The following is a 27,304-nucleotide window of genomic DNA, read 5'->3' as shown; positions in this document are numbered from 1 at the left end:
AGATTTGAATCCAATTCTGTAAAGATGAAGTTGTCATTTGCACTCATCGTATGGGAAAAAAAAATTGATATAATTTTTTTTTTTTGTCAAACTGATATAATTTTCTTATTACCATCTACATTAGCATAATTCAAAAATTTCCAATATGTTTTTTAATACGAGTTATACATCAAAATACAATATCATTTATAATATCAAATTTGAATATAGTCCAACTTTATTTTATATCATGATTATTATCGTAATACAAGGAGATCTCTAAGAATATACGGATTTCTAAGACAGATCCGTGATATAAATACTTATTTTAAACATACTGTATTACCGTATTTTAACAGAATTGTTTTTTTTTTGAATATGTGTATTTATTGATATCATAAGGTTTTGCGTTGGGGTAATTGATCATACATGAACAGACCACATATTTTCGGATTTCGAATATCAGCCAGGAATTTTTAGTTCAATCATTCAATTTCCGTAACTTTAGATAATTGATATGGTATAACGTATTGAGATCCCCACTAAATTAATACGGATCGGAGGACAGTCATCCATGATCTACGGGATATGATATACATATGATTCGTATATGAAAGGGAAAAAAAGGGAACCTGTATAAATGAAAGAATTGGTTACATACTTGACCCGATATGTAATTAATTTTCTTTTAATTTGAAATATTCAAAAATTTAAATAAAAGGAATGCAAAAGGAACAATAATGATCACGCATTATAGGGGATTCGTTAGTTTCACAGTAAAAAGAAAGTCAACAATAAGGACAAAACTTGGTTCCCATTTCATCTATTTTTATTGAACAAAACTTAGGTTCACCCCCTAGGGTGAATCTAGATTCACCCACCAATATGATTTAGTTATTTAAGATTTGATATCTTTTAAAAAAGAAACTAAATAATAAGAATTTAATGAAATAAAATTATGTTTTTAGATAAATAAAAATAGTAGTAATTATTAAAAAAAAATTATTTAATATTGATAAATCTGTCGACAAATACTAAACCCTAAACCCTAAATTATAAATACTAAACCCTAAACCCTTGGGAAAAGCCTCAACCCTTGGGCAAATCTTATATCCTAAACCCTTAAATTTAAACCAAACCCTAAATCATAAACTAAATCCTAAACACTAAATCCTAAACCATAATATTAAACCCTAAATTCTAAACACGAAACCCTAAACCCTAAACTCCTGGACTAATATTAAATCCTAAATCCTTAATCCTAAACCATAAATCATTTTGAAATTTAGGATTTCGAGTTTACTATTAGAGGTCATGATTTAGGGTTTTAAGGTTTAGGATTTAGTTTATGATTTAGGGTTTGGTTTAAATTTATGGGTTTAGGGTATAGGATTTGTCCAAGGGTTCAGGCTTTTCCCAAGGGTTCAGGCTTTCCCCAAGGGTTCAGGCTTTCCCCATGGGTTCAGGTTTTCCCCGAGGGTCTAGGGTTTAGTATTTAAAATTTAGGGTTTAGGGTTTATTATTTATCGACAAATTTATTAATATTAAACAAAAAAACTTTTTTCTATAATTACTACTATTTTTTATTTATCTAAAAACATAATTTTATTTCACTAAATTCTTATTATTTAGTTTCCTTTTTTGAAAGATATCAAATCTTAAATAACTAAATCTTGTTGATGAATGAATGTAAAGGTTCACCCTAGGGGGTGAACCTAAGTTTTGTTCATTTTTATTCATGAGCTAAAGTAAATGTGGGATGTATCGTAACGATCTAATTGCATCCTCCATAGATATTATTATTGACTAAATGAAAGTTTCCTATAATGCAAGAGTGAATAATGAATCATTTAAGCCGAAATTTTCTCATTTTTATATTTAGCTTTTGCATCACGGCTTAGGAGTACCATATAAACACTTTGATCTCAGCCAATAAGAAGCACAAACTACCAGAAACCTATAAACGTTGGCAACCTAAAAAAAAGACCCAAAAGGCGACAGCTACTTTCCTAACATTCTACGTGGACTGTTGTTTGAACGAAGCACATATTGCCGTTTGATGTTGCCTTTTGTTGTTTTTTCAAACTTTCCTGACATCCTACGTGGTTTAGTTCCTCCTAAGTTCTCTATCAGTATGTTAAGTTAGTCTTCTCTATTACTATACATAATTCGAATAGCTAAGTCTGCTCACTAGACTTTTGTTTATATTTTTTTATTTTAAACTGATGTTACAATGTTTGTAAATTGTGGTAAGACCTCTACGGGGCTTTGGTAGGTGTTAGAGATATTGAACTAATTGAACAACAGAGAATGGAGTTTTCTTAAATCATTATACGATATGTTCTCATTTTTTGTTAACTTTTTAAAGTTATAAAGGAACATACTAAATACTTGACTATATTCAAATAATAACAGGTTCTTAGAAATTAAATGTGCTGCATATGGAAATCTAGCTTAAGACATGGAAGTGAAAGTGTTTACCTTTACAAGTTCGGCACAGTTGTTACTTCTTATTATCCTCTTATTATTAAAAGAGAAGCAGTTTAAAAAATAATTTAGTTACATTTCTGCTATTTTACTTCTACTTGCAAACCCTTAATTTTTGTCATGTAATTTTTTTATTACGAAATTAACATAAATAATGATAGACATTAAAAAACATGGAAATCAATATATTTTTTCTGATAAAGTTTAAGGAGAATATCATTTTAATACCGAAATGTAACCCCTTATATCGTGTTTTCTCTACACTTTTTTAGTAAAAACTCACTTTTAAAAATAAAAAATTAAATTAAAAAAAATCATATGTATTTTAAGTCATAATAGATATTAATATTCAGTAATGAGTCTCTTTTACAAATATGAGTCTACTCAACCCACTAAATTTCAAAATTCATATTATTTATTTCTTTTTTTTTATTTCCAACCTAATATTATTTACTTCAATTTATTTTTGTTCTTTTACTATTTTTATATATTCCGGGGCCTGTATAATTTTAATAAAATATAACGATACAACTTCGATAATAATATAATTATTTTTTGTCAATTATAATAATATTATCGTTACTCGAATATTCCAATAAAAAAATTTATTGAAAACTTCAGTAAAAATACAATCCCAAATTATTTTTCTTTGCATTAATATGTATATCAAACATTATTTCTGCTAACCTAAACTATGTATAATATGCCATTTTTCTTTTATCTTTTCAGTATTTATAGATTAGAATTTATAATCTCTTTTAGTACATTCACCTAGTTAGATAAGGTATTAGAGATGCTATAAACAAGAGTTTACAGTAAGCATTTGAAATAAACTGTTAACTAATCAAAGTTTCATCTCTCTTTTATTAAAAAAAGGTTCCAAACAAAAACTCCAAAAAGAGAGACGTAAACAGAAAAAACTCAAGCATGACAATAGTAATAGCTTTTGTTCATCTGGTCATAAAGAAAACCAGACAAGACTCTGTAAACATTATTATCATATATCACAAGAGAGATGAAATTCAGGCGTCGTCGAGAGCGAGGACTCCTGGAAGTGGCTTCCCCTCTAGAAGCTCCAGACTCGCACCTCCTCCGGTAGAGATGTGGCTCATCTTGTCAGCCAAACCAACCTTCTCAACCGCAGCCACAGAGTCACCTCCTCCTATGATTGTCGTCACTCCCTTTCCGCTCAGCTCCGCTAGCTGCTTAGCCACGGCCTGGTGGTTGTGGAACATGACAAAACATCAGGTTTAGTTAGGTTTTATGTAAGGTGATAAGGTGTTGGTGTAATAAGATGAACTTACCTCGGTTCCAGCTGCAAACTTTTCGAATTCAAAAACACCCATGGGACCATTCCAGATGATGGTTTTGGTTGTGTCCAGAGCATCACTGAATGTCTTGATGGAATCTGGACCAATATCAAGTCCCATCCAGCCATCTGGGATTGCCGTGGCGGCCACTGTCTGCAAAAGAGTTCACAAGTGTGTCAGATTTAAAAACAGAACACCAGATCAGACCAGACACTGAAATGTTTTTTTTTTACCTTGCTGTTAGCATCTGGAGCGAACTTGTCAGCAATAACAACATCGGTTGGGAGCAAGAGAGAGACACCTTTGGCTTTAGCCTTCTCCATAAGCGACTTAGCCAAATTAAGCTTGTCCTCTTCCACAAGTGAAGATCCCACCGAGTGTCCCTGCGCCTTGTAGAAAGTGAAGATCATACCTCCACCGAGCAACAATATGTCAACGGTGGACAAGAGCGACTCGATGACACCGATCTTGGTCGAAACCTTCGAGCCTCCGACGATGGCTGCAAAAGGCTTCTTGGGGTTGGCCACAGCTCCGACGAGGTAATCGAGCTCCTTCTGCATGAGGAAACCGGCGACGGAAGGCTTCAGGTACTTGGCGACTCCCTCGGTGGAAGCGTGGGCTCTGTGAGCAGTGCCGAAAGCGTCGTTGACGTAGACGTCGGCGAGGGCGGCGAGCTTTTTGGCGAACTCGGGGTCGTTCTTCTCTTCTTCCTTGTAGAACCTCACGTTCTCCAGGAGGAGGACGCCGCCTTCGGGTAGTCCCGCGACAAGTTTCTGGACTTCCTCGCCTATTGAGTCGTTCGCCATCACGACCTCAACACCAAGAAGCTCAGACAATCTTGGTACGAGAGGCTTTAAGCTGAATTTAGGGGTAACACCTTTTGGGCGACCCTGAAAACATGTAACTTAGATCAGAAAAAAAAAAGTTGAAATCAAGATATTCATGAACGTTACTACAAAAAAAAAGGTTGAAATCAAGATATTCATGAACGTTACAAGATATAACATGACTGATTATCAATGTTACAAGAGCGACCATACTTATAGAAATGGTTAACACGAAGCATAAACTATATCAGGTAAGAAAAGTGGAGTCATCTGCATATGTTAGCTGACCATATAACAAACTCAATTTGCAAGGACAACGAACAAACTTATATAAATTGTTCAGACAAGACATAACATAACTGAATATCAATGTTCCAAAACGTATAAACTAGTATATGAGGTGACCTTAACGGAAGTAATACCCCCACTACTACAGCCATAACATAACTGAATAATCAATGTTTCAAGGAGAACGACCAAACTTACACAAATGATTCAGACAAAGCACCAGACCAAACAGCGAAGCTCCGTAATAAAAACCAAACGAGCTAAATAAACGCGATCGGATCAGAAACAAAAACGAGAAGAGACATCATACCAAGTGACTGCAGAGAACAACCCTAGATCCGTTCCCCATCAAGTACTTGATGGTAGGAACAGCGGCGCGAATCCTGGTGTCATCGGTGATGTTGGAGTTATCGTCCAAAGGAACGTTGAGATCGACTCTCACGAACACGCTCTTTCCCTTCAGATCCGCTTCCTTCAATGTTCCAACGCTTCTCTTCGTCGCCATGGTAGATGAGCAAAAGAGATAACACTGCAAGATTCACACCAACGAATATGAGAACTGACGGAGAAATCAAACAGATCTAGAAACGAATCTAAAGGGTAGAAGGTAGAGAATATACTCACATGAGTGGATGTAAAGAGAGACGATCGGAACTGTGATATAAAAAAAAATGGAAGACGAGCCGACACGTATATATATAAAAGCAGCTTGGAGAACACCCCAAGGCAATGGTGGGGCCCCGTGACGAGTATGTTATTATTTATTACGTTTTTACCACTATCTCCCCCTTGGGTTTCACGCCGCTTCCTTGTCGTCATGACTCATGAAGCTACAAAAGAAATAGTAAGATTGGGCCGAGATATTTTAATTAGATATCTTACCGGGCCGATATATTAATGGGCTGGGCTGGGAGAGATTTGATATTTATATAAAAAATTATTATTTATAATTAATTGATTTTATTTTATTTTTCAAAAAATTTTATATATATTTTAAATTATACAGAGATATCATGATTTCAACAGAAGATTATCTCGTAACTTTCCAGCTTTGGATTTGTATTATCCATTTTTCGCCATAAATAAAACCCATCGTTTTTCATCAAAAAAGGTAAAACGGGGTTTGTTATCTCCAGTGTGGTGTTGATTCGTGGCGGTGAAAAGCGGTGGCCATGCGACGTGGAGCTCTTCGTTGTTGAGGTTGCAACACATATCCTGCTGTGGCTGAAGTATAAACGCGTGGTTCGAACTGTGTTTTTTTCTAGGATTTCTGTTTTTTGGACTTTTCGGTTTGCGGCACAAATGCTAGTGTTTCTTAGTTTACCTTTGTTTGGATTTTATATGTTTGTAAACTTTGGGCTTCGGCTTTTTGGGTTTAGACCTTTTAATAAATATTAGAGGACAAAAAAAATCCAAAAAAGGTAAATCCCTCCTTTTTCTTGCCTCTAGTTAAAAGTTGTAAACTTATAATAAAATACTAGTGGAAGTTGGGGGCTACATTGTAGAGACTGAAACTACTCATCGTATATCACCAATCTTTTAACAATGGCTACAGCCTTTAGTGAACTACTGCTACTCTAGACAAGAGAACAGAGTGTGATAAGCAAAGGGAAACACCATTGACCAGTAGTTGTACTATATATATGATCATTCTAAAAGAAAAAAACAAGGTGAGATGGTGAAGCGCATCAGACTTCAGCATGATAAAGTGGTTTGAAATAAAAATATCGTCACTCACTGGAGATGGGGGTCATCGATTTGATAAGGCCATGGCGGCCTGGTTTGGCAGAAGAAGCTCTGCAGTTGGTTTGCAGAGATGTCCTCTGTTTTCTTCCTTTTCGCTAATTTCTATATTTCAAAAGTGCTAAATCACGTGTTACACATATTGTAAGAAGTTTTTTTTTTAGTGAATAAATTTAATATTCTTCTTCAAAGAAAAAAAGATCATTCAAAAAATTATCTAATTCTAAACCGTCCAGCTAAATTCTTCAGGCATCTCAAGGGAATAAAGAAGCCGAGATGATGGTGAAATCCTAGGAATAGATTCTAACTCCTTTCGACACTCTTCAAGATTGCAAGTTGGTATGAGCTGGATGTCCACCGTCTTTAGGCAGTTTGAGTTAGCCAGAATGTATGTCACTAGTTGTTTCTCGTCTTCTTTTCCTCCATAATCTATCCACTTAAAAGTCTCTAGCTGAAACGATAAGCATCTGGGAGTAGTACTCGGCTGGTTCCAGTAACACGAAAATGGACGACATCCCTGATAATATACCATTATAGTTACACTTTTTTAATATTTAAAATTCATCAAAACTAGAAGGGTGTGTGTATTTTTTAAGACACTTACAGCGGTGACGATAGAAAGAGCTTTCAGTTTAGGAGAGTTTTGAAGCAAACAAATAAATGGTTCCATCCAATCTACTGGATCTTGTATGAGAAAGTATAATTCTATGAGCCGAGAGAACTTAAAGGCGGTATTACACGTAACCTGCAATAAAAACAAAATAAGATTAGTTTGAAAAAAGCAAAAGGAATAGATGAGAATCACATATGTGAAAAAAACCTACCATTGATAAGGAGAAATCCAAGTACAGACGTGTGGTAGAAGAAAGACATGTCAGAAACTTTTCATCAGGGTTAGGAACATATGGGATGAATACCTCATCAAGGCAAAACATATTCTCTGTCAAACTACAATAGTCTGCCCTATTGTCAAATAATCTTAATTGTGTTAATGCAGGGCAATCTATCACCAACGTCTTTATGTAATATTCCTCCTCCTCCTCCTCCTCCTCCTCCTCCTCTTCAACCTCCTCTTCATTGTGAAATCTAGTCTTATAAATTAATCTTTTCAATGAAGGCACTTTCACGGTGAAGTTTGTTAAGCTGTCCTCATCAAGTCGTGCAACCACCAGTTTGAAGAGAAGAGGGCAACTTGATAAAAGCCTAGCAACAGAGTCTTCGTCTTTGTACTCCACGTACAAAAGAGATAGGTTCAAGAGAGACGGCATGGTAGCTGGGAAAGAAACGTCTACGAGGATCTGGTCTGATAGAGTTAAAGACACGAGTGTGTCGCATGTGTAAAGGCTCTCAGAGAGGCTTGTGGGCTTTCCTGGCGTCCAAAGAAGCTTGAAATCTAACTCTCTCACACCGTGTTTAACTGCCTTGTCAACCCACTTTTTGACGTCCACGTCAACAGGACACGTAGTTGGACCCAGTTCGACAACAAGACTTGCTAGTTTTGGTGCCTCATGGAGTTGCAGTGACTTGTCAATAAACCGCCCAAAGCTCTCGCTGCCTTGGTCGTCTTTGAAGTCGAGTTTGTCCAGCATCTTCCAGACATGACGCCATCGTTTAGACAAGATCTCAGTGGTTACTGCATTTTTGGTCGGGACGTGGAGTAAGATCTCCAATAGCATATCGTCCGGCAAATCACATATTCTTTGACAATATGGATCAATCATCCCTTCTTCAGCATCAACCTGCACATTTTTCCCTGAGTTCTTTAGCTTTGCTTCTGTCTCAGCATTATTTGAAACTAGATATTTGGCTTTAAACTCCGGTTTTTCATCAATTGCATGGTCAATCAGATTATTAGGACTCATCTTCTTTTTGACGCCAACAAGATCTTCTTTTGCATCTGCTTAAGATAAATAGTTATGTGTTATTCACTCATAACCTCAAAGGTCTCTTTATATACAAGCCATAAAGTCCTAAGTCTATTGATACAAGGAAAGCTAATATAATCGTAAAAAGGAAATATATTCTAATAGGTAAATATGATCTAGGTATATCAATCTGCTAGGGGTGGGCACTTTACCCGATACCCGAACCCGTACCCGAACCCGACCGAAAAAACCCGAACCGAAACCGAACCGAAGTAGCAAAATACTCGAACGGATATTGAATTAGGAGAGATTGGATATCCGAACCCGAACGGGTAATACCCGAACCCGAATGGATATCCGAAGATAACCAAACATATGTATACTTAGGTCTATATTCCTATTTTACTTCTTTAATTTTATTCAAAATGTTTATTTTTATTATGCACATAGTTCAAAATTAGATAATTTACATATAATTGGAAAAAGGTGAATTTTAACTCACTTAAAATGCATGTCAAGATTTTTATTTCATGCATTAACAAAAGTTACATCCAAAATTTAAAAATAATAATCAATTTATTATCTTTTATTTGCAAAATGTTATCTTCAAATTTATTAATCATTCAATTATTAGAAAATAAAAAATCAGTTAAGTGAAATTTATATTTTCTAAATACAAAAAAAACTTGAGAAATAAAAAATTTAATATTTTTTTTCAAAATCTAAATATCCGAAAATCCGACCCGAAATATCCGAACCCGAACTAAAAATACCCGAACCCGACCCGAAATAAAGAAATACCCGAACGGGTATCACACTCCTATATCGAAATACCCGAAAATCCGAAATACCCGATCCGAACCCGAACGGGTACCCGAACGCCCACCCATCTGCAGTTGTTCTGCAAAGAAATAAAAAGTTTCCAAATATAATTCTAAAACTTTGATTTGCTATTACAGTATTACTTGTATCAAAGAGCCACGAAACCCAAACAGGAACCGCAATACCTACTAACACCAAAAAATCAGTAGAATGTTATGAATCAAACACTTAATCAATCTTCTGTTGCTTTAGAAATTCACTCAAATTCACTAGTTATACAACAACGTTGCATCTACTTGTATAGTGAATTATAATTCATAAACACCCTAGACATCTAATAGGGATAATTTGTAAATTACTCTACAAACAGTTTGAAATTTGAAAATTACACCTTCTATTTTATTTTTTTGAAAAATACACTTTTTTAAATGTGAATTGACCTTTTTATTCAGATTAAATATTTCAATAATTAAAAATAAATCTGAAATTAAGGATCCTACTATTATTATTATTTATGTTTAAGATAAATTTGTGTGTTGAAATAAATATGTTATTTTATCATTTACATTTTACAATAACAAAATTTTATAAAATAAATAAATTATGATTTGTTTGACTTTATCATGATTCATGAAGTTTATATTTTTTTTTTTTCTTAATCTTATATAAACAAGTTATGTTTATTTGCATTTGTTCTGCAAAATATTAATTTTCTAGAAGTCATTGTCTACCTAGCAAGTTCTAAATGTCTATTCATATATGTGATTAATTTGTTTGACTTTGAATATTATATAATCCAACGACAGTAAGAAACACTGATTTTTTACTCGACAACTTGATTTACCTGATATTACTGCAGCAATGTAGTCCTCATTGAGGAAAGTTAATATTGGTCTGGGTACATAAACAAATATTAATAAAAGAACAAGCTTGAGGTACATCAAATTTCTAAAGATGATCTGCGACTTTTGCTGTTCCATAATATCCAAGTGAAGTTGCAAATTTTGAATTTTGATGACCAAAAACCAATGTCTCGTACCCAGAACTTTAGTAATTGAAAAGGAGATGAGACTTTATCTTGAGCTTTTTTTTAATAATAGAATTTTAAGATACTCTAATGATTTTTTTTTTGGTAAAAGGATTAATTTAAATATAACATAAAATTATAAGTTAGGAATTAGAAAATATTAAAATTAGACAATTTGGTAATTTATACACACCATAAGTGTATTTTTCCAAAAACTTAAACAATAGTGTAGTTGTCAAATTATAATCTCATGTGAGTGTATTTTTCCAAATTTTCCCCATCTAATATCTAAATAACTCATAAACATTATAAATATTTCCTTTTTGTTTTACAAAAAATAAAAAAATCGAAAGCAACAACGAATCTATACTATTATTTATGAATTGATTTAGCTTACGTGTCAGGTTCTCCATGATTTTAGTTTTTTTTATCTATATTTTCAATAATTCAATTTTTAGAATTTTACTTACTATGTTTTTAATTGTTTTTAGTTAGTATTTGAGTCATTATTTTCATAAAAAAATTTAATTAACTATTAAAGTTTTGATATCTTTAATAAATAATTATATAATCATTATTTAACTGAATGCAAATTAATATTATAAAATTATCTCAAAAATATATTTTTTGAACGGTGTTTGAAAAAAACAATTAATTCCAGGTAATTATTTGTGTTTATCAACATTTTTTCTTTCTTAATTGTTAATTTTATAGTTAATAATATAAATACACATATAATAATTGGATTTATCATTAAACTAATATATTTAAAACAGTTTTATTAAAATATATAATTGTTTTTTTTTTATTTGTCAATATTTTCAATAACTTTAATTAATAATTTAACTTATTTATTATGTTTTAATTGTTTTTTGTCATTAGTTATTATAAATAAAATAATTAACTTATTAATGTTTGATATATTTAATAAATAATTATATAATTCTTATTATTTAACTGACTACAAATTGATATTATAAAAATTATCTCAAAATTATATGAAAACGTGTTTGAAAAAAGAAAAATATAAATTCCTTTTATTTTATTTATGTTATATTCTAATTTTCCATTCTGATTTATAATTATTGATATATATACACATATAATAATTGGATTTATCATTAACTTAAAATATTTAAACCATTTTTATAAAAAATAAAAAAATATTAATATTTTGATAAATTTGATCTCTCATGGGATATTTTTAAAATTATTAAATTTATTAGCGATGTATAAAACAATAACAATAATTTTTTTTGTTAAAGTGATTTTCGTGATATTTTTACTTTTATTTATATTATTCAGTTACAAGAATAAAATTTATTTGTTATTTAAGTAGAAAAGTTAATATTTATTGTTTGTATTTTTCTAAATATTTTATTATGAATGAAAATTATCTTTTAAAAAATATTTTCAAAATAATCAACTCCATAATATTTTGAAAATATTAATTTTTTATTTACAACAAGTACCTCATATTTATAAATTTTCAAGAGTTTTACAGAATTATGACTTTGTTTAAATTAAAAATTGTTTTAAAGACTATTATGTAAAGAAAATGTAATTATATTTTTATATAAAACAGTATTTCCAAACTGATTTTAGCTATAAATTATCAAATTTTGAAAGTTAAAAGACCATTTGAAAATTTATAATTATGATTTTATAATAAAGAAATAGTATTTTATAGGAAAATACCAATTTTTATTTTAAATTAAAAAAATATAGATTGACTCTAGCTTTTTTTTCTCTACTATAGCATTTAGAAATGAAAATAACACTAGATAGAAAATGTTCTTATCTTATACATTATATATTAATGTTTTATTTGTCAACATAGTTTGTATGTTTGACTGTTTATTTAGTTATTATAAGAGGCAGTTCACAGTATAATTATACATAAATCAATTGTTTTATTTATTTTGATCAATATAATATGTATAATTGGGTTCAGTTTAAAATTCTTGGGTTTTTGATTTATTCTGAGATTTGTAGGTTTTGGTAATTCCGATAATTTGGTTTAATAACATCATTTTATATTAAAAATTATATATTTGTATTTTAAGTAGATAAATATTTATAAATTAATATGAAATACTGGTTAAAGATAACAACATTTTTAGAATAACAAAATATTGATGTTGTTATCCAAAAATAATATTTTCAGTAAATAAAAGATAAAGATTAAGAAACTTAAAGATTCATAAAATAGTATATATATTTTCTTAATTTGTATACTAATAGTAATTTTATTAATAAGAATCTATAAAAAGATTAAGCCCGCATGTGCGGGCAAAACACCTAGTTTGTGCTTAATTATAGTTAAGTATTTTTAAATATCAGCAAACAACATAGTATTGTAAAATAACATCGTTCAGTAACAGAAACGTGACAAGTTCTACAGCTTAAAGAAGAGAGTAAAATTGAAAAACATGAGATTGATCAAATCAAAATCAAATTTGATTGGTTTACTTTGGGAACTTGAGAAGATTAGCATCGTTTCCCAGATACTGAAACGGGAACCTTTGATTATCTGGAGATGATAAAGTAACAGCCTGGTCGTTATTACCGTTGTTACTCGAGCCACCAAAACATTTTGCTTGATGGTTCTGCACTTGCTGGTGCTGATTCATGTTGGTCGTAGTAAGAAGCTTGTCCAGAAACGACCAGTCTCCACCATAGTTGTTGTTAGAAGTCAGCCTCAGTAGGTTCTGTGAGCATTCAATGTCTGTTGTGTTGATTGACGACACAAACGGTCGGGCCGAGTCAGGGCTAAAGAGTTGAGGGAGATGCATCGACCCGTGGTTTAAAGTGTTTGCAAACTCATGGAGTGGCATGTGAACCTGTCGTCCCATGTGATGATGATCCATAGAATGTGGGATCAGAGAAGAGTGATTGTTTGAATTAGATCCAGTGTGATGCTGCTGATGATAATGGTGATCATGATCATTGTTGGTACTTATGTAATGATGATCTTGTTCTTGATGAAATCCTCTGAAGTGGTTCTTCTTCTTGAACACTCTGCATACAACCCACCCATCTTCCTACAAGTTACACATAACTAGTTCACATTATGCAAGATAAGATTTTTTTTTTTTTTTTTTGAACAACATGCAAGATAAGATTTCTATAATTATAAAATGTAATATATATGATCTCTAAATCAGATTTCCATGTAGTTAGAGAGTTTGTTTGATATATTATTATACCTGGATTTCATTTTCGTTATCGTCTAGGCGATATTCATGCATGATCCATTCTGTCTTATGGCCATGAGGAGCACGACCAGTGTAGAAGACAAGAGTCTTGCGAAGTCCAATCTTCTTGGAGCTGTTTAGATGTATGGATTTGTCTCTACCAGTAGCCTTCCAGAACCCGGCTGCAGTGGCTCGGTTCGTTCGGGTCCCAGTTGGATATTTCTTGTCCTTGTGGCTAAAAAAGTACCATTCGTTTTGAGGACCCGACCCAATTCTACATTTCTCTACATAAATACAAAAAATATTATTTATAAAATGTAAGAAAAGACCAAAAGTAATTCCGTAATTGTATTGAAAAAAAAAACCATTGGCTTATTTTGAGGGTATATTATATAATATTATTATGTCAACATTCCTAGTCATATTACTACAAGACATTACACTTTGTCTTTTGTTACCAATCTAAAAGATATGAGTGAATAAACAACTTTGTCTCTTTCTTGATATATATGTAACTCGTAAACGCGTATACGGCTTCGTGGATCCATAAAAACTGGCAAATAACTTAAAATGACAAGACTTATTAGACATATATAAGTGGATACATGTTTCCATGGAGACGCAGACAAAACCCTAGACAATATTACCAAATCTATGTATAAGTCCTTTGACATCTAACTTGTAGTTTTGTGCAGAGACAACAACAAAGTATTTTATTTATCTGATATCTCTCGCTATATATAGAATTAATTAGAAATATATGGTGTTAATTATGATAGGCTACGTATAAGACTGATCAATATTTTTTAAAAATGATACTGATCAATGAATAATAATTCGTCACTAGGTGATAACCCGCGCCCTGCGCGGAGTGAGTAAATTTAAAGAGATTATTATTATGAATTAATAGATATTATAAAGATATATTGCATTGATAAAATGATACATATTTTAAAATTAAAATTTAGATAAAACTGCGTATTTCACTAACAAATCAATCATGGTTTCTTTTTTTTAAGTTGTTTGTATTTTAGTTTAATTGTCCTATAGGTAATGGAAGACAGACAATAAGAACCATAAGAATGATCAAAAACTAATATAAAATCAATTACGAAGTAAAGATAAAACAAAACATAAGCAATCGATTAATAAAATCTTTCAGAATAAAAATTCTCAAACAAAATAAATTAAAATCGATAAAAACATCTGCAGTGAATAGTGACTTCAGAACTTTCCATTTGCAATCTTATTACGATCATAAAAAGTGATAAAGCGGCGAAAGTAAACACATTATTTAAGTGAATCTGTGAAATAAACGCATTACCTCATTCCGAAAGCATCGATTTATAGAATCATTGGGATCAAAGACAATTTTGGAAAAACCATTAATGTTAATAACATTCTTCAATCGACTTTTCTAGAATATAAAATAATATTACCAAAAGTAACAGATAATATCATCTACAAAATATATATACGTTCCTAAAAAATTACAATATATTATCTGCTCTTCAATAAATTTTCCAAAACTGTAAACACACAAAATACAATGTCTCCATCTGTAGAATTCCATAAATCATGGAATACATGAGCAAGTGTGTTATTCTAAAAGCAACACACTTAATGACGACGTTACTGTAATATAAAAAATATTTCAGACCATACGCGGAGTGAATGATTAAAAGAGATTATTACTTTTAACCCAAACATATTATAAAAAAAAGTTTGTCATAAATATTAAATATAATGATAGCTGTCGAGATTATGTAGGTATATATATTGTAAGCTTATTTGTTTTTTTTTTTTTGAAAAAAGAATCTTATGTGATTGTTAGATGTAGATGAAGTACAATTTATGGAAAATAAAGTAAAATAAGAGTATGCAAAAACTTAGGGGGGTGTATTCAACTGAGAGTTTTAGGTGATTTGTATTAAAATGACAAATTCACTGTTATTCAAACATAAATTTTAAAAGTTCATTTAAAATCCACTGTTATTGAACTTGACATTTCGTAAAGTACTCTGAAATTCACTGTTATTGAAAATATTTTAAGTTGTGGAGTTTTAAAGTTTTCAGATGATTTTTAGGGTGTTTGAGTGGAGTTTCTTAGTTAAAAAAAATAGAATTCAAATCCCATGGTTTTAGGTGATATTCTAGAGTAGTTTAACAAAAATCATTCAAATATCTGCAACTTATTGAAATCATCTAAAACTCCATTAAAAATCAAATCACATCAAATGTTAAATTGAATACACCCCCTAGATAAATTTATTATGAATTTAAGATAAAATAAATTATTACTTTTAACATAAATATATTATAAAGCAAAAAGTTTTAGTCACAAATATTAGATATAATGATATATATAGCTGTCAAAATTGTGTAGGTATATATATTGTAAGTTTTTTTTTTGAAAAAAGCTTGTGTTATTGGTTAAGTGTAAATGAAGTATAATTTATGGAAAAAATAAAATAAGAGTATGCGAAGACTTATATAGATTTACTATGAATTTAAGATAAAACAATACATAGGCAATAAAATTACTGTTTTCATAATAATAATAATAATAATATTAAAAGAAACGTAGGTAATAGAAAAAGTAAAATACGAAAGAAACAAACTATAAGGAAACAAAAAAATGATAAACTACAAATGATGTGAAAAAATTCTTCAGAACTCCTACTTTGTAATCCTATAGAGAGAAATAAAAAAGAATCAGATTACGAAACTAAACACACTTATTTACCAAATTCACAAAACGAAATGATCTATTTCTTTCTGAAAACATTGATTTCTGGAACATTATTGGGTTCAAAAATGATTTTAGAAAATCCATCAATGTTAGTCAAGTTCTACAATCGATCTTATCATGATAAAAAACAATGTCAGCAAGACAACATATTTATATACATAACAAAACCGGTTTATGGTTAATGTGATATCTTAGCAAATCACCAACATTTTTAAAAATATTATTTAATTAAGAATAAATAATTTCCTCTCAATGCATATCACTTGAATAAAATTCATTCAACGCCGATACATTTGGTAACATAATCTAATTTCCTTTTTACTATCACCAAAATTAAACGGAAATTAGTTGGCTGTTTTAAAAAAAAAATAGAATCATAAAGATATAATTTCATTTAAAATTGATACCGAGATTATTGTTATGTCTTCAAGTAATTATTCTAAAATCACGTATTGTTATTTTAGGAAACTAAGATTGTGATTATTTTTAGTAAATGTTAATCAAGTTCTTCAATCGACTTTATCATGATAAAAAACAATGTCAGCAAGACAACATATTTATATAAATTAAAAAATCGGTTTAGGGTTAATGTGATATCTTAGTAAATCACCATTATTTTTTAAAATATTATGTAATTAATAATAAATTATTTGTTCTCCAATTCATATCACTTGAATGCTTTTTGTGTTGTAAACATATTGCAAATATTAGTTATACAAAAAAATCCACTCATAAAGATTTAATTTCATTTAAAATTGATGCCGAAATTATTTCTATGCCTTCAAGTAATCATTCTAAAATCACAATTTTTTTTTATTTTAGGAAACTAAGATTGTGATTATTTTTAGTAAATCATACAATCATGACTCAATCAATAATCATTTTTTACTCCTAAAATAAATTTATGCATTTATCAACGTACGAAAAAATAAAATAAAAATTGCATTAAGAACTATAGTATTTGACATATAAAAATTACAGTTTTGACACAACAAAATCGACATACAAAGGGGATCGTCAAATAGGAGGAAGAAGGCAACTATAGTATTTGCATTAAGAACTCGAATTTAAAATATCAGTCATTACCATCATTCGATTTTGTTGTATAAATTGATATGTCATCTTTGTATGTATAAATTGAATGTTAAATGCACAGTTAAATATAGAATGTACATGGGATTTGGCACTAATTGACCCCGAGATTGATTTTAAAAAGATCATAATCTCGGAAACTAACCGATTTATAATAGAAGATCGAGAAATCAGAGGAACAATACCATTAATATATTCCATTAATTTTCTGAAACTTAAATATCATTAATTGTCATTAATTCGGCCGTGGGGCATCTAGGAAGATTAAGGTTTATAATTTTCTGTTTTTGAACAAATTAGTATGTCACTTTAATTGTAGGTTAAAATATACAATGGCACAATATGTAATAATTCTAGTAGGCTAAGGGTTGTTTTAAAATAGGAGTGAGAGTGATTGTGAGGCTGCCACATAGGAAATGGCACTCATGTAAATCACACATCAAGTGAAAGTTACTTATTTTGAGTGCTCCTAAAATAATATATAGGGGATTAGCTAAGTGTGTGGATTATTAGGTGGTCTGATACTTGCGTCATTAAGGACTAAAAGAGTTAATTATATGTGGATTGTAAGTCTTACCTTTAAGTTCCCAAGGTTCAAGCTTGTTGAGATCAACTTCTCTAATAACATCTAAATCAATTGGTTCATAAGAAACCTTCTTCTTGAGGTAATAATGTAGAAGCTCCTCCTCCGTTGGATGAAACCGGAAACCTGGAGGAACCGAAAGCTGTCCTCCTCCCGCAACCGTGGACGACGTGCCTATCTCCATTATTCGTACTCTTCTCTAGGCAGATCAAATATGCCTTCTTTTTCTCCTTTTACCTAATCAATTACAAATGATTAATAACCCAAGTTACATCAAGGCAATCAAAAGTAAATGACCAAAGAATGGTTTGTCAGTTGTCACCATGAAAGAACCCAAAATATTATTTATGTGTTTGTTTATAGATCTAAAAACAAAACCCTAGTTTAACATACATGCACATATTAATAAATAACAAAATACTTTTTCCACTAACAAAAGCTGGATCTTTCTTCCATAGGTGTGTACAAAAAGAACCTCCATATCCCAACAGAAAGATGAAACTGTTGAAAACCGAACTGTCTCTCTTCTTAACCAAGAGAGTTTGATGATAGAGTTAGTCATGTTCTTGAGGAGTAATCAGAGAGAGAAAATGAAAATAAAAGAGATGCTTAAAGTGAAAAGAACACACATATGTATACGAGGGTGTGTGAGTGAGTGCGTGTGTATATATAGATGTATATGCAAATGATGATGATGACAACAATGAAAGAAATATGAAGGAAAAGGAAGAAAACGAACCTTGGAGGCCGGAAAGTATTGCTTCTGTTAGAGGCAAGAGGAAGAAGACAATGAAAGAGAGAAGGCAAAGAAGCAATCAAAAATGAATTTCTACAAAACTGAAGATATCTTAGCTTAAAGGGCACGATGTTTAGGGTTTCTATCTCTCTCTTTCTTCTTCTATGAGATAGAAAGAGATCAAAGAGAAAGAGGTTTCTATGGATTAGTGCCACTGTATGTATATAATTTAATAACCAAAGCTGGTCACAGAAATATATGAGCATCACTTTATTGTATCTCCATTTCCATTTTATTTTTTTTTCTTGATATATATTTATAACTTTATATAGTGTTATATATACATCAGCTAAAAAAATATCATCTTTAAAATAGGCAGTTACTTGTAAATCTTATGAGTAAATAAATTTGAACATACTAATTTTTTTCTGGTATTATTTGTTGAAAATCAATTTTCCCTTCTTACTCAATTAATTAACTCATTTCTAATATGCATTATGTTCTTCAACAATATGTTTCATTTTCCAATAAATATCTACTCTAAAAGTATATATATTTTTCAATTTGTAGTGTTTTTACTAATCGGGTGTATAAGAATACAAATATAAATGTGTGGAGAATGTATAGAAATGAAATATCTACTAGAGAAATACACCTTTTGCGTGTGTAGCGTGGATATGCTTATGAGTATTAAGTTAGCTTTAACCACCATGGATTACAGCTGTTCTGTATAATTTAAGACCCGACTAATTAGTTTGGAAAACAAGTAGGATTGAATAAACAATACCGAATACTATAAAAATACATGCTAGGTATTATAATCGAAGATCTGATTTATGTATCCCAAGGACAAAACAAAACAAGAATTGAAGCTTCTATACCCTCAAATTGCAGTCAAATGTTGGGAAGAAAAATGATGCATCGTACCTTGAACTATGCTCCCGTTTACTTATTTACTGCATAAATTTCAGTGCGCAATTACATTAAAAAAATTATTAAAAATAAGATTTTATTTAACCAAGTCCTAATGCTATTTGTTTATACACTAGTACAACTGACATAAAACGTTAGCTCAAATTTGTTCCCTAATTACTAATTAATTAAATTGAGAGATAAAAATGAGAGCTTTACTATTGAGTGTATAATATGGAGCATTTCTATTCACGTTTTAATTATTTCTTAGCATTTTTGTTACATATATATGTATATATAACAAATTTCTTATATTGGTTCAGAGATGGAATGTAAACGCACATTTTATATACACACACAAGCTTATAAAGTTCTACAAATAGAAGAATTTACCTTTTTCTTTTATCGACCTTTACATTAAAAAAAAATGGTAAACCATTTTTTGGAGAGAGAATGTGAAAGCCCCGGTGGCCATGCGTTACGAAAATCTGGTGTAGTGCGGATTCAAACTCGGGTTTCTTAGGGATCCACAGAACACCTTGACTACCCGACCACAGACGCGTGGTTTAATCTTATTGTTTTAGATTTCTTATTCAAACACTATTAATATGTAATGATTTATTGTATACATATAAATATTTTTCTAGTTTGGTATCGTAAATTCATAATCTGAAATAATCAAATAGAAAATAATGTGTAAAGTACTTTTAAGATAGTTTATAACCCTTACATATCCATCAAAGAATCATGTACATGTATGTATGGTAAAAAAAAATTATGGACCGTATATATATTGTAACTGCTAGATAATTTTTGGAATTCTATGGAATAATGCATTTCAAACAAATTCATTCCCATAAAGTAATCATACATGTATTTTCAGAAAAAAAAAAGTAATCATCCATGTAAAGAAAAAACCCATACACAAAACAAATAGATATGTAGAGTTTGTCTTTGATTAGAAATAATAACAGATGTTTACAAAAAAAAAGAAATAATAACAGATGCAACCACACGCCGGAGTACAGAGGCAAAATACTGAAGGCCGTGGAGCGAAGCACGTGAAGGTCCAACAACAAATCCACACTTCAAGGTTCCTCGTTTGACCACCTAACCCTCTTGTCTTGAGATTCGCGCCAAAATTTGATCCTTCACATTCTACTTCATTTTCTTCCATATGAAATATTAGGTGAAAAAAATTTACAAATAGTATATTATGATGGTTAAGTTAAAATTCCTAAATTCCATGTAGCATACACGAAACACGTAAAAAACATTGGATTCTCACGGTTAATCATCTCTTTGTAACAGTTTATGAAACTCACAAGTTTGTATTGTCCAATATTAATTACTACTAATAATCCTGTTGAGAGGTGCCGTTGCCTTCACGAGTGCGTCATGCATTAATCCCATTTATTAATGGAGTGGTTTAATCAATATAGACACCAACATGTTCTGAAACTTATATTGATAGTTTATAATCTCCATTATGGCCAAGTGCTGCTGTGTTACAGTATTTATCAGAAAAGTTATACGCACCTTGTAGCTAGCCAAGTGCTACTAGCTATAGATGATTGGTGGCTTAAGTGACTTTAGGCGACGAGTATAGCAGAAAGGCAAAGATGCCAATTTGGTGGCAACCACACCAAGCAACCCGGAGCGTCTATCACCCAGTGGACTTTAAATGGGCCTTAAAGCATACGCCTTTGACATTCGGCTCATTAGTTATATAAAAAGCCCAACGCTGAAGATATGTATTTACAACTTTGCAACCCCTAAATTACTTTTGAACTTGCAATATTAACGATTAACTTTCTTAATCAAATCTTAAACCCAACTTCTGACAATAACAGAAAAAAAGTCATCATCTCTCCTCTTGCCCCCACCAAGTCATTCTCCGTCCTCGAAAATCAGTTTTCAAGGGGGTAAGCTTTTCAATTGTTTTCACGATGTAATCTCAGGTCAATTATGTGGTTGTTCGTTAAAAGTTTCTAAATTTAGAACGCCTTGTTGGTGGGTGCAAAAGCTCTTCTTACACGAACTTGTGTTGAGATTCTTGTTAATGTAAGAGAATGCCTTTGGTTCTAGATAAAAATCGTTCCTTTTCAAAAACAGTTATATAAAAAACGTTCCTTTTAGAACTCTGATGATTCAATAGTATTGCTATGTGTTTAATTGAATAGGAACTTGTTTGTTTGTAGTTGGAGGTCAATGGGGTCTTCTTCTGATACATGGATGAGAGAGTACAACGAGGCTTTAAAACTCTCTGAGGATATAAACGGCATGATGTCTGAAAGAAACTCCTCTGGTTTAACCGGACCTGATGCTCAGCGCCGTGCTTCAGCGATACGAAGAAAGATCACCATTCTGGGGACACGATTAGACAGTCTTCTTCAATCCCTTCTCGTTAAAGTTCCTGGGAAGCAACAACATGTGTAAGTAAGCTGTTAAGACAGAGATGGTTTCTTTCATGTGTCGGTCTTTTTAACCTATGTGAAAACGCAGGTCGGAGAAAGAGATGAATCGTCGCAAGGATATGGTTGGGAACTTGAGATCAAAGGCGAATCAGGTGGCGTCTGCTTTGAACATGTCTAATTTCGCAAATAGAGACAGCTTGCTTGGGACGGATACAAAGCCTGATGATGCAATGAACAGAGTCTCTGGCATGGACAACCAAGGCATTGTTCAGTTTCAGAGACAGGTTATGAGAGGTATGCTCTGTCACTATCACATCTATCCTAGGATCTTAGTGATGATATTGGCATCTATATTTATTCTCTTGGATTGCTTTTTTCGATATGTAGAACAAGATGAAGGGCTTGAGAAGTTGGAGGAAACAGTCATGAGTACCAAACACATTGCTCTCGCTGTCAATGAGGAGCTCACTCTACAGACAAGGCTTATCGTATGTTTCTGCTGCTGTGTTTTTTTTTCATTGTTTTTCTGCTGCATTTTCTTGATTTTTTTGTTTCCCCTGCATGCAGGATGACTTAGACTACCATGTGGATGTTACGGACTCTCGCTTACGGGTAATTATATTCTTTGAACTAATTAAACTTGCATCGAAGGCAAGCAAGTCCATTGCAGGAATAGATTGATGTCCTGCAATGTCCAAGAAGTACCTCTGTAGTTGCCTTTTGAATAGATTGAGTCACATCTCCCTTTGGACGTAATGTGGCCTGATTGTGTGTTTCTTAATAATATGACAGCGTGTGCAGAAGAGCCTTGCGGTGATGAACAAGAATATGAAAGGAGGTTGCTCATGCATGTCCATGCTCTTGTCAGTGCTTGGAATCGTTGGTCTTGCTCTTGTCATTTGGCTTCTGGTTAAGTACATGTAATGCCCACCAATCACAACTGTTCTATCGGCCTCTCCTCTATGCGAATGGTTTTGTCTTTGTGCTCTCGTTGCTGTATGCAAAGAACCCTTGAAAAAGTATATAATCTGTATTGGCTTTCATATGTTCACGAAATGTAGTCAAAGTTGTATGTTTGTGTGTAGTATTATATACTTTTTTCTTTGCACAAGACATGTATAAAGACAAAGAATGACACTATATATATTACTATAACGTGAAGCAATTCTGTGGTTTGCGAATGTGTCTCGCCTTTAATATACAGTTTACCATTACGATGATGACAAGAAAAGAAGCAACTACGGGACTGGTGAAGGAGATGGTGTTGTGGCTCGAAGGAGTTGCTGCAGAAACCTAGCTGCTAGACGTTGCCCTACACCTCCTGCAACACGTCCTCCTAGTCTTCTTGCTTCCGGTTGTTGCAACACCTGATTAACAACAAACAACAAACCAATAGATCAAATCAGTACATCACTATTGGGCTGTGCACAATGTCAATGAAGAGGAGATTATATTTACTTACCTGTACTATTGGCTGCAAAATAGCTGGGTCAAAGCTTTCTGAAGACTGAAGAAGCCCCCAGATTCTTGCGACCTGGTCTCTTAGCTCGAGCGTGCTTTCCAGTTCCGTGGGATTCATTGTCAGAGGGCCACCACCATTCCCATTACCATTGAAGACGAGAGACCTCATAAACTCAGGCATGGAATTGTACGTGTCGACAACACTTCCAAGTGCAAACGCTTCACTGACTCTCACAGCTTCTTTAATCACCAGCACTCTAAGCTCTTCTCCGTTTGGATCTAGCAGCAGCTTCAACACAGGCTGCAGAGCGTCTTTCGACGAGAAGTCCCTATCTTTGCTCCCCTGTTGCAGAAGGTTCTCGAGCCTGTTCCACCTGAACTTCCCATCTTTGAACAGTAGCTCGATAAGCGCATCTCTCAGATACGGGTTCTGATCAGTGAGAAGCCTCTTGGCAAAGTAGGGGTAAGACGCAGCCAACACTTTGAAGTCAGGATCTGCGTAAAGCGCCAAACCTTCGAGCACGGTGAGCGACCTCAGGATCAAAGCGTAGTAGGCAGGGACATCAAACGGATACTGATAGAAGACAGCACCTAAACCATCAACCAATGTCTTGAAATTGAGCTCGCTGACCGTGTAGTTAAGCGCGTCGTCGAAGAAGTCTCTCAGAGCTGGTATGATGGGAGTAACATCCACATCAGGAGACAAGAACTTCAAAGCGTAGTAGTCTCTAGCCATGGCTTCGTAATCTCTGTTGACCAAATGAACAACATGGCCTATGATCGCAAACCTAGCTTCCTCCGGCGTCTCACTCATCATGCCAAAGTCTAGAAAGGCGAGTTTCCCATCAGGTGTTGCCAATAAGTTACCAGGATGAGGGTCAGCGTGGAAAAAACCATACTCCAGGAGCTGCCTTAGGCTGCACTGGATTCCTGTGTTCACGAGATCAAGAACCTTCAGACCTTGACTCTCGATGGCAACTTGCTCGTTCAGTTTAGTCCCCTCCACCCATTCCATCGTCAGCACCTTGCGGCTGGTGTAGTCCCAGAAGATATCGGGCACAAGAACATCAGCTTTGTCAGCGTACAGTTTCTTGAACCTCCTGGCGTTTTGGGCCTCCTGGACGTAGTTGAGCTCCTGGTAAACTCTGCAGGCGAACTCGTCGATAAGGGCGAGGACGTCGGTGGTGATGAAGTCCACGTACTTGTTGATGAGTTTCCCAACTCCTCTGATGAGGTAGAAGTCGAGACCAATGGCTTCTTCGATCCCGGGGCGTTGGACTTTGACAGCAACAACCTGACCCGAGTACCTCAGGTGGGCTTTGTAAACCTGGCCAAGACTGGCCGCTGCGATTGGGTCGGGGGATATATTGGAGAAGATGGATTCTAAAGACAAATCCAACTCTCTTTCGATGCAAGCAAAGGCCTCTGCATCAGGGAAGGTTGGCAAAGCATCCTACTTAGGCACTCAAAACACACATATAGACAAAGTTAGAGAAATGTTCTCATATCTAGATGAGTAAATCAAGAAGAGACGTGAACCTGAAGCTCAGCAAGCTCTTCGAGGTAATCGGGAGGACAGAGGTCGGGTCGGGTGGATAAACCTTGACCCAACTTAACAAAAGTGGGCCCCAGACGAGTGAAGATCCTTCGGAGCTCACCGGCTCTCTTCTTCATGTTCAGCTCTAGCTTCCCTTGCCTTTGATCAATCCCAAGTTTCAGAGCGAAGCCACCCAAAGCTGTCAATATCTCCACACTTCTCCGCAAAGCCTAATGCATAATCTCTCTTCAGTTTCTAAGTTCAAGAACTTTTTACAAAAGAATTCAAAGTCAGGAGGGAGGAGCTATAACCTTGAGAGGCTGAGAGCCATGTTTCCAGGCGATAAGCTCCGGGGAATAAACAGAAGCGTCGACAGCACGACCAAGAGCACGCCCCTCCGCTTGAAGATCATCCGCGAGATCAGCACGTTTGTATTGTACAACAGGCGCAGGGGTTGGTCTTGACGAGGATGAGGGAGGACTTGGGGCAGCTCCATCTTCCCCCCTGGGCCTAGCTTGAACAAGAGCTGCACGAGCTAGTCTCCTCCGATTCACAAAGAGAAACTTAGACTTTACACCTTGTCTTCTTGAATTGCCATCACCGAATAGAGTTAAACCCAGCGACTGGCCAAACACAAGACTCGTCATCGTTGTAAAACCAGAGAGAGAGAGAGAAGAGAAGAAAGAATTTAAGATTGCTCCTCAGCCAGTAACGGCCATGAAAGAAGAGGAAAGAGAGAGAGAGAGAGAAACGAGGAGATATTTGTAAAGTAAGCGTGAGATGGAGAGAGTTACAAGAGTTTCTTTGCTTACTTCACCTAAAAATAAAACTCCTTCAAAAAACAAGGTCCACACTTGTGGCGTGCCGTGACGTTTCTCTATTTAACTCGAAGGAAACTAAAATACTTACAAAAAGACAAAAGGAATTAAAAACCAAACCTATCTAGAGCACAAGATTCGTGGGATTTTGACATTTCTAATCTCAGCCACGACCGTTCTCTTTTTTTTTTTCTTTTGTGAATGTAAGTAGCCAAAACAATATCCACAAAGGTTCATTCAGACATAGCAGACTATTATTATATACTTGAAAGCAGACTTGATATTTTCCGAGTGTAGGTTAAATCAGTAATTTACCTCTTAAGGAACTCGCTTAGTTTTTGTCCTAGATCCACTTCTCTGATGGTGAATCTTCATCATCAAACCTAGTCATATAACAAAAAACATAAAATAGGTATTAACCATGTCCTGTTTTCTGCATTGAGAGACCAGGATTAACTTTACATTTGAGGAGAAAAATAGGAGGTCTTTAGGACATTATGCTATCTAAATAACCAAATCATAAACAGTATATTACTTTCACTTGACTAACATCACCAAGGATTGGTATCATGGCTATCGCTTACAACCTCTAGGGCTTCAAGCATTGTACCAGTGGGTGGATCCTCCAGTTGGCAAAACCTGAAATCAATTCCAGTAGCATCAGTGATCATATAAAGCATAGAATAATTTGGCTTACCTATTAGCAACAGAAACACTTCCATCAGTACTAAAGAAGGGATGGCTTACCGCTAAAACAACGATGGCTATAGCCTGTAGGCCTGTAGTTGCTGTGAAGATAGTTTTACCATGTCCTTCTGGGAGACCGTGAACAGTTGCAGAGTAAGAGCAAAGCCATTGCATTTCAGTTTCCTATGCAACCCACATGTCTTGTTTACTATTTACTGAAACCACATCTACTTATGGAAACAAAGAGCGGTGGTGTCTTACGACTGTACCAAAGTGCTTTTTGATGCGTCATAGGTATTTTCTTAGTGCTAGGTCCCCAACCAAACACATTAGCTGCCCCGAGTAAGACATATAGACAGAAATCAACCATCAAAATGTTTGAGAGTATACGAATCAAATGCATAAACAAATATCTTTGCCAGGGAAGATATCAGATGAAAAAAATTGCAACCACAAATAGACGCAAACCTGCAGACATTGAACCGACAAAGGTTACGAGAAACCAGATTATCACCATAAAGAAATTCTAAACAGATGAGTGACTTCTCACCGAATACATATCGGCCTGCACCCTACCCTAGTTTAAAGCCCCTTGTTAACATATCTAACAATTTTGCCAGAAATAACATTAAAATAGAGAGAGAGAGAAAGTGATATTTTTCATCCTAGATTCCTAAGGTATCAGAAAGCACTACTCAAAAGCAACTAACAGCATCATTCAAAACTGATTCTCCAAACACCAAATTTACATCCGGTCCAAGTTT

At 33.5% G+C, this 27,304-nt stretch overlaps 5 protein-coding genes across 6 annotated transcripts; 1 reads left to right on the top strand and 4 right to left on the bottom strand.

Annotated features, from left to right (window-relative positions):
- Positions 1-3,307: 3,307 nt before the first annotated feature.
- LOC108843155 (phosphoglycerate kinase 3, cytosolic) lies at positions 3,308-5,671 on the bottom strand. The gene is made up of 5 exons (XM_018616269.2): positions 5,516-5,671; positions 5,202-5,420; positions 4,010-4,666; positions 3,771-3,929; positions 3,308-3,683 (listed from the first exon to the last, which is right to left on the bottom strand). The coding sequence occupies exons 2-5, from the start codon at positions 5,394-5,396 to the stop codon at positions 3,489-3,491; spliced, it is 1,206 nt and encodes a 401-aa protein (XP_018471771.1). The 5' UTR covers positions 5,397-5,420; positions 5,516-5,671; the 3' UTR covers positions 3,308-3,488.
- An 873-nt stretch (positions 5,672-6,544) lies between these two features.
- Positions 6,545-8,517, bottom strand: LOC108830624 (putative F-box/FBD/LRR-repeat protein At1g22000). Its single transcript, XM_018604223.2, has 3 exons — positions 7,459-8,517; positions 7,239-7,379; positions 6,545-7,151 (listed from the first exon to the last, which is right to left on the bottom strand). The coding sequence occupies exons 1-3, from the start codon at positions 8,494-8,496 to the stop codon at positions 6,858-6,860; spliced, it is 1,473 nt and encodes a 490-aa protein (XP_018459725.2). The 5' UTR covers positions 8,497-8,517; the 3' UTR covers positions 6,545-6,857.
- Positions 8,518-12,616: 4,099 nt separating this feature from the next.
- On the bottom strand, positions 12,617-18,156 carry LOC108830614 (protein SOMBRERO). The gene is made up of 3 exons (XM_018604214.2): positions 17,967-18,156; positions 13,558-13,829; positions 12,617-13,392 (listed from the first exon to the last, which is right to left on the bottom strand). The coding sequence occupies exons 1-3, from the start codon at positions 18,154-18,156 to the stop codon at positions 12,817-12,819; spliced, it is 1,038 nt and encodes a 345-aa protein (XP_018459716.1). The 3' UTR covers positions 12,617-12,816.
- A 3,254-nt stretch (positions 18,157-21,410) lies between these two features.
- Positions 21,411-23,202, top strand: LOC108842425 (syntaxin-52). 2 transcript variants are annotated; one of them, XM_018615332.2, is made up of 6 exons: positions 21,411-21,545; positions 21,822-22,055; positions 22,126-22,331; positions 22,425-22,525; positions 22,605-22,649; positions 22,830-23,202. In XM_018615332.2, the coding sequence occupies exons 2-6, from the start codon at positions 21,832-21,834 to the stop codon at positions 22,959-22,961; spliced, it is 708 nt and encodes a 235-aa protein (XP_018470834.1). In that variant the 5' UTR covers positions 21,411-21,545; positions 21,822-21,831; the 3' UTR covers positions 22,962-23,202. The 2 variants fall into 2 exon arrangements, with proteins under 2 accessions (XP_018470834.1, XP_018470833.1); XM_018615331.2 differs by lacking the exon at positions 21,411-21,545 and adding an exon at positions 21,550-21,684.
- LOC108842424 (protein ACTIVITY OF BC1 COMPLEX KINASE 3, chloroplastic-like) lies at positions 23,157-25,911 on the bottom strand. Its single transcript, XM_018615330.2, has 4 exons — positions 25,347-25,911; positions 25,038-25,265; positions 23,500-24,951; positions 23,157-23,404 (listed from the first exon to the last, which is right to left on the bottom strand). Exons 1-4 carry the CDS (start codon positions 25,680-25,682, stop codon positions 23,276-23,278), a joined length of 2,145 nt encoding a protein of 714 aa, XP_018470832.2. The 5' UTR covers positions 25,683-25,911; the 3' UTR covers positions 23,157-23,275.
- Positions 25,912-27,304: the final 1,393 nt, after the last annotated feature.

This window comes from Raphanus sativus, chromosome 2 (genome assembly GCF_000801105.2).
Source record: "Raphanus sativus cultivar WK10039 chromosome 2, ASM80110v3, whole genome shotgun sequence".
NCBI classification, from domain to species: Eukaryota; Viridiplantae; Streptophyta; class Magnoliopsida; order Brassicales; family Brassicaceae; genus Raphanus; species Raphanus sativus.
This window is presented reverse-complemented; position numbering and strand designations above follow the sequence as displayed.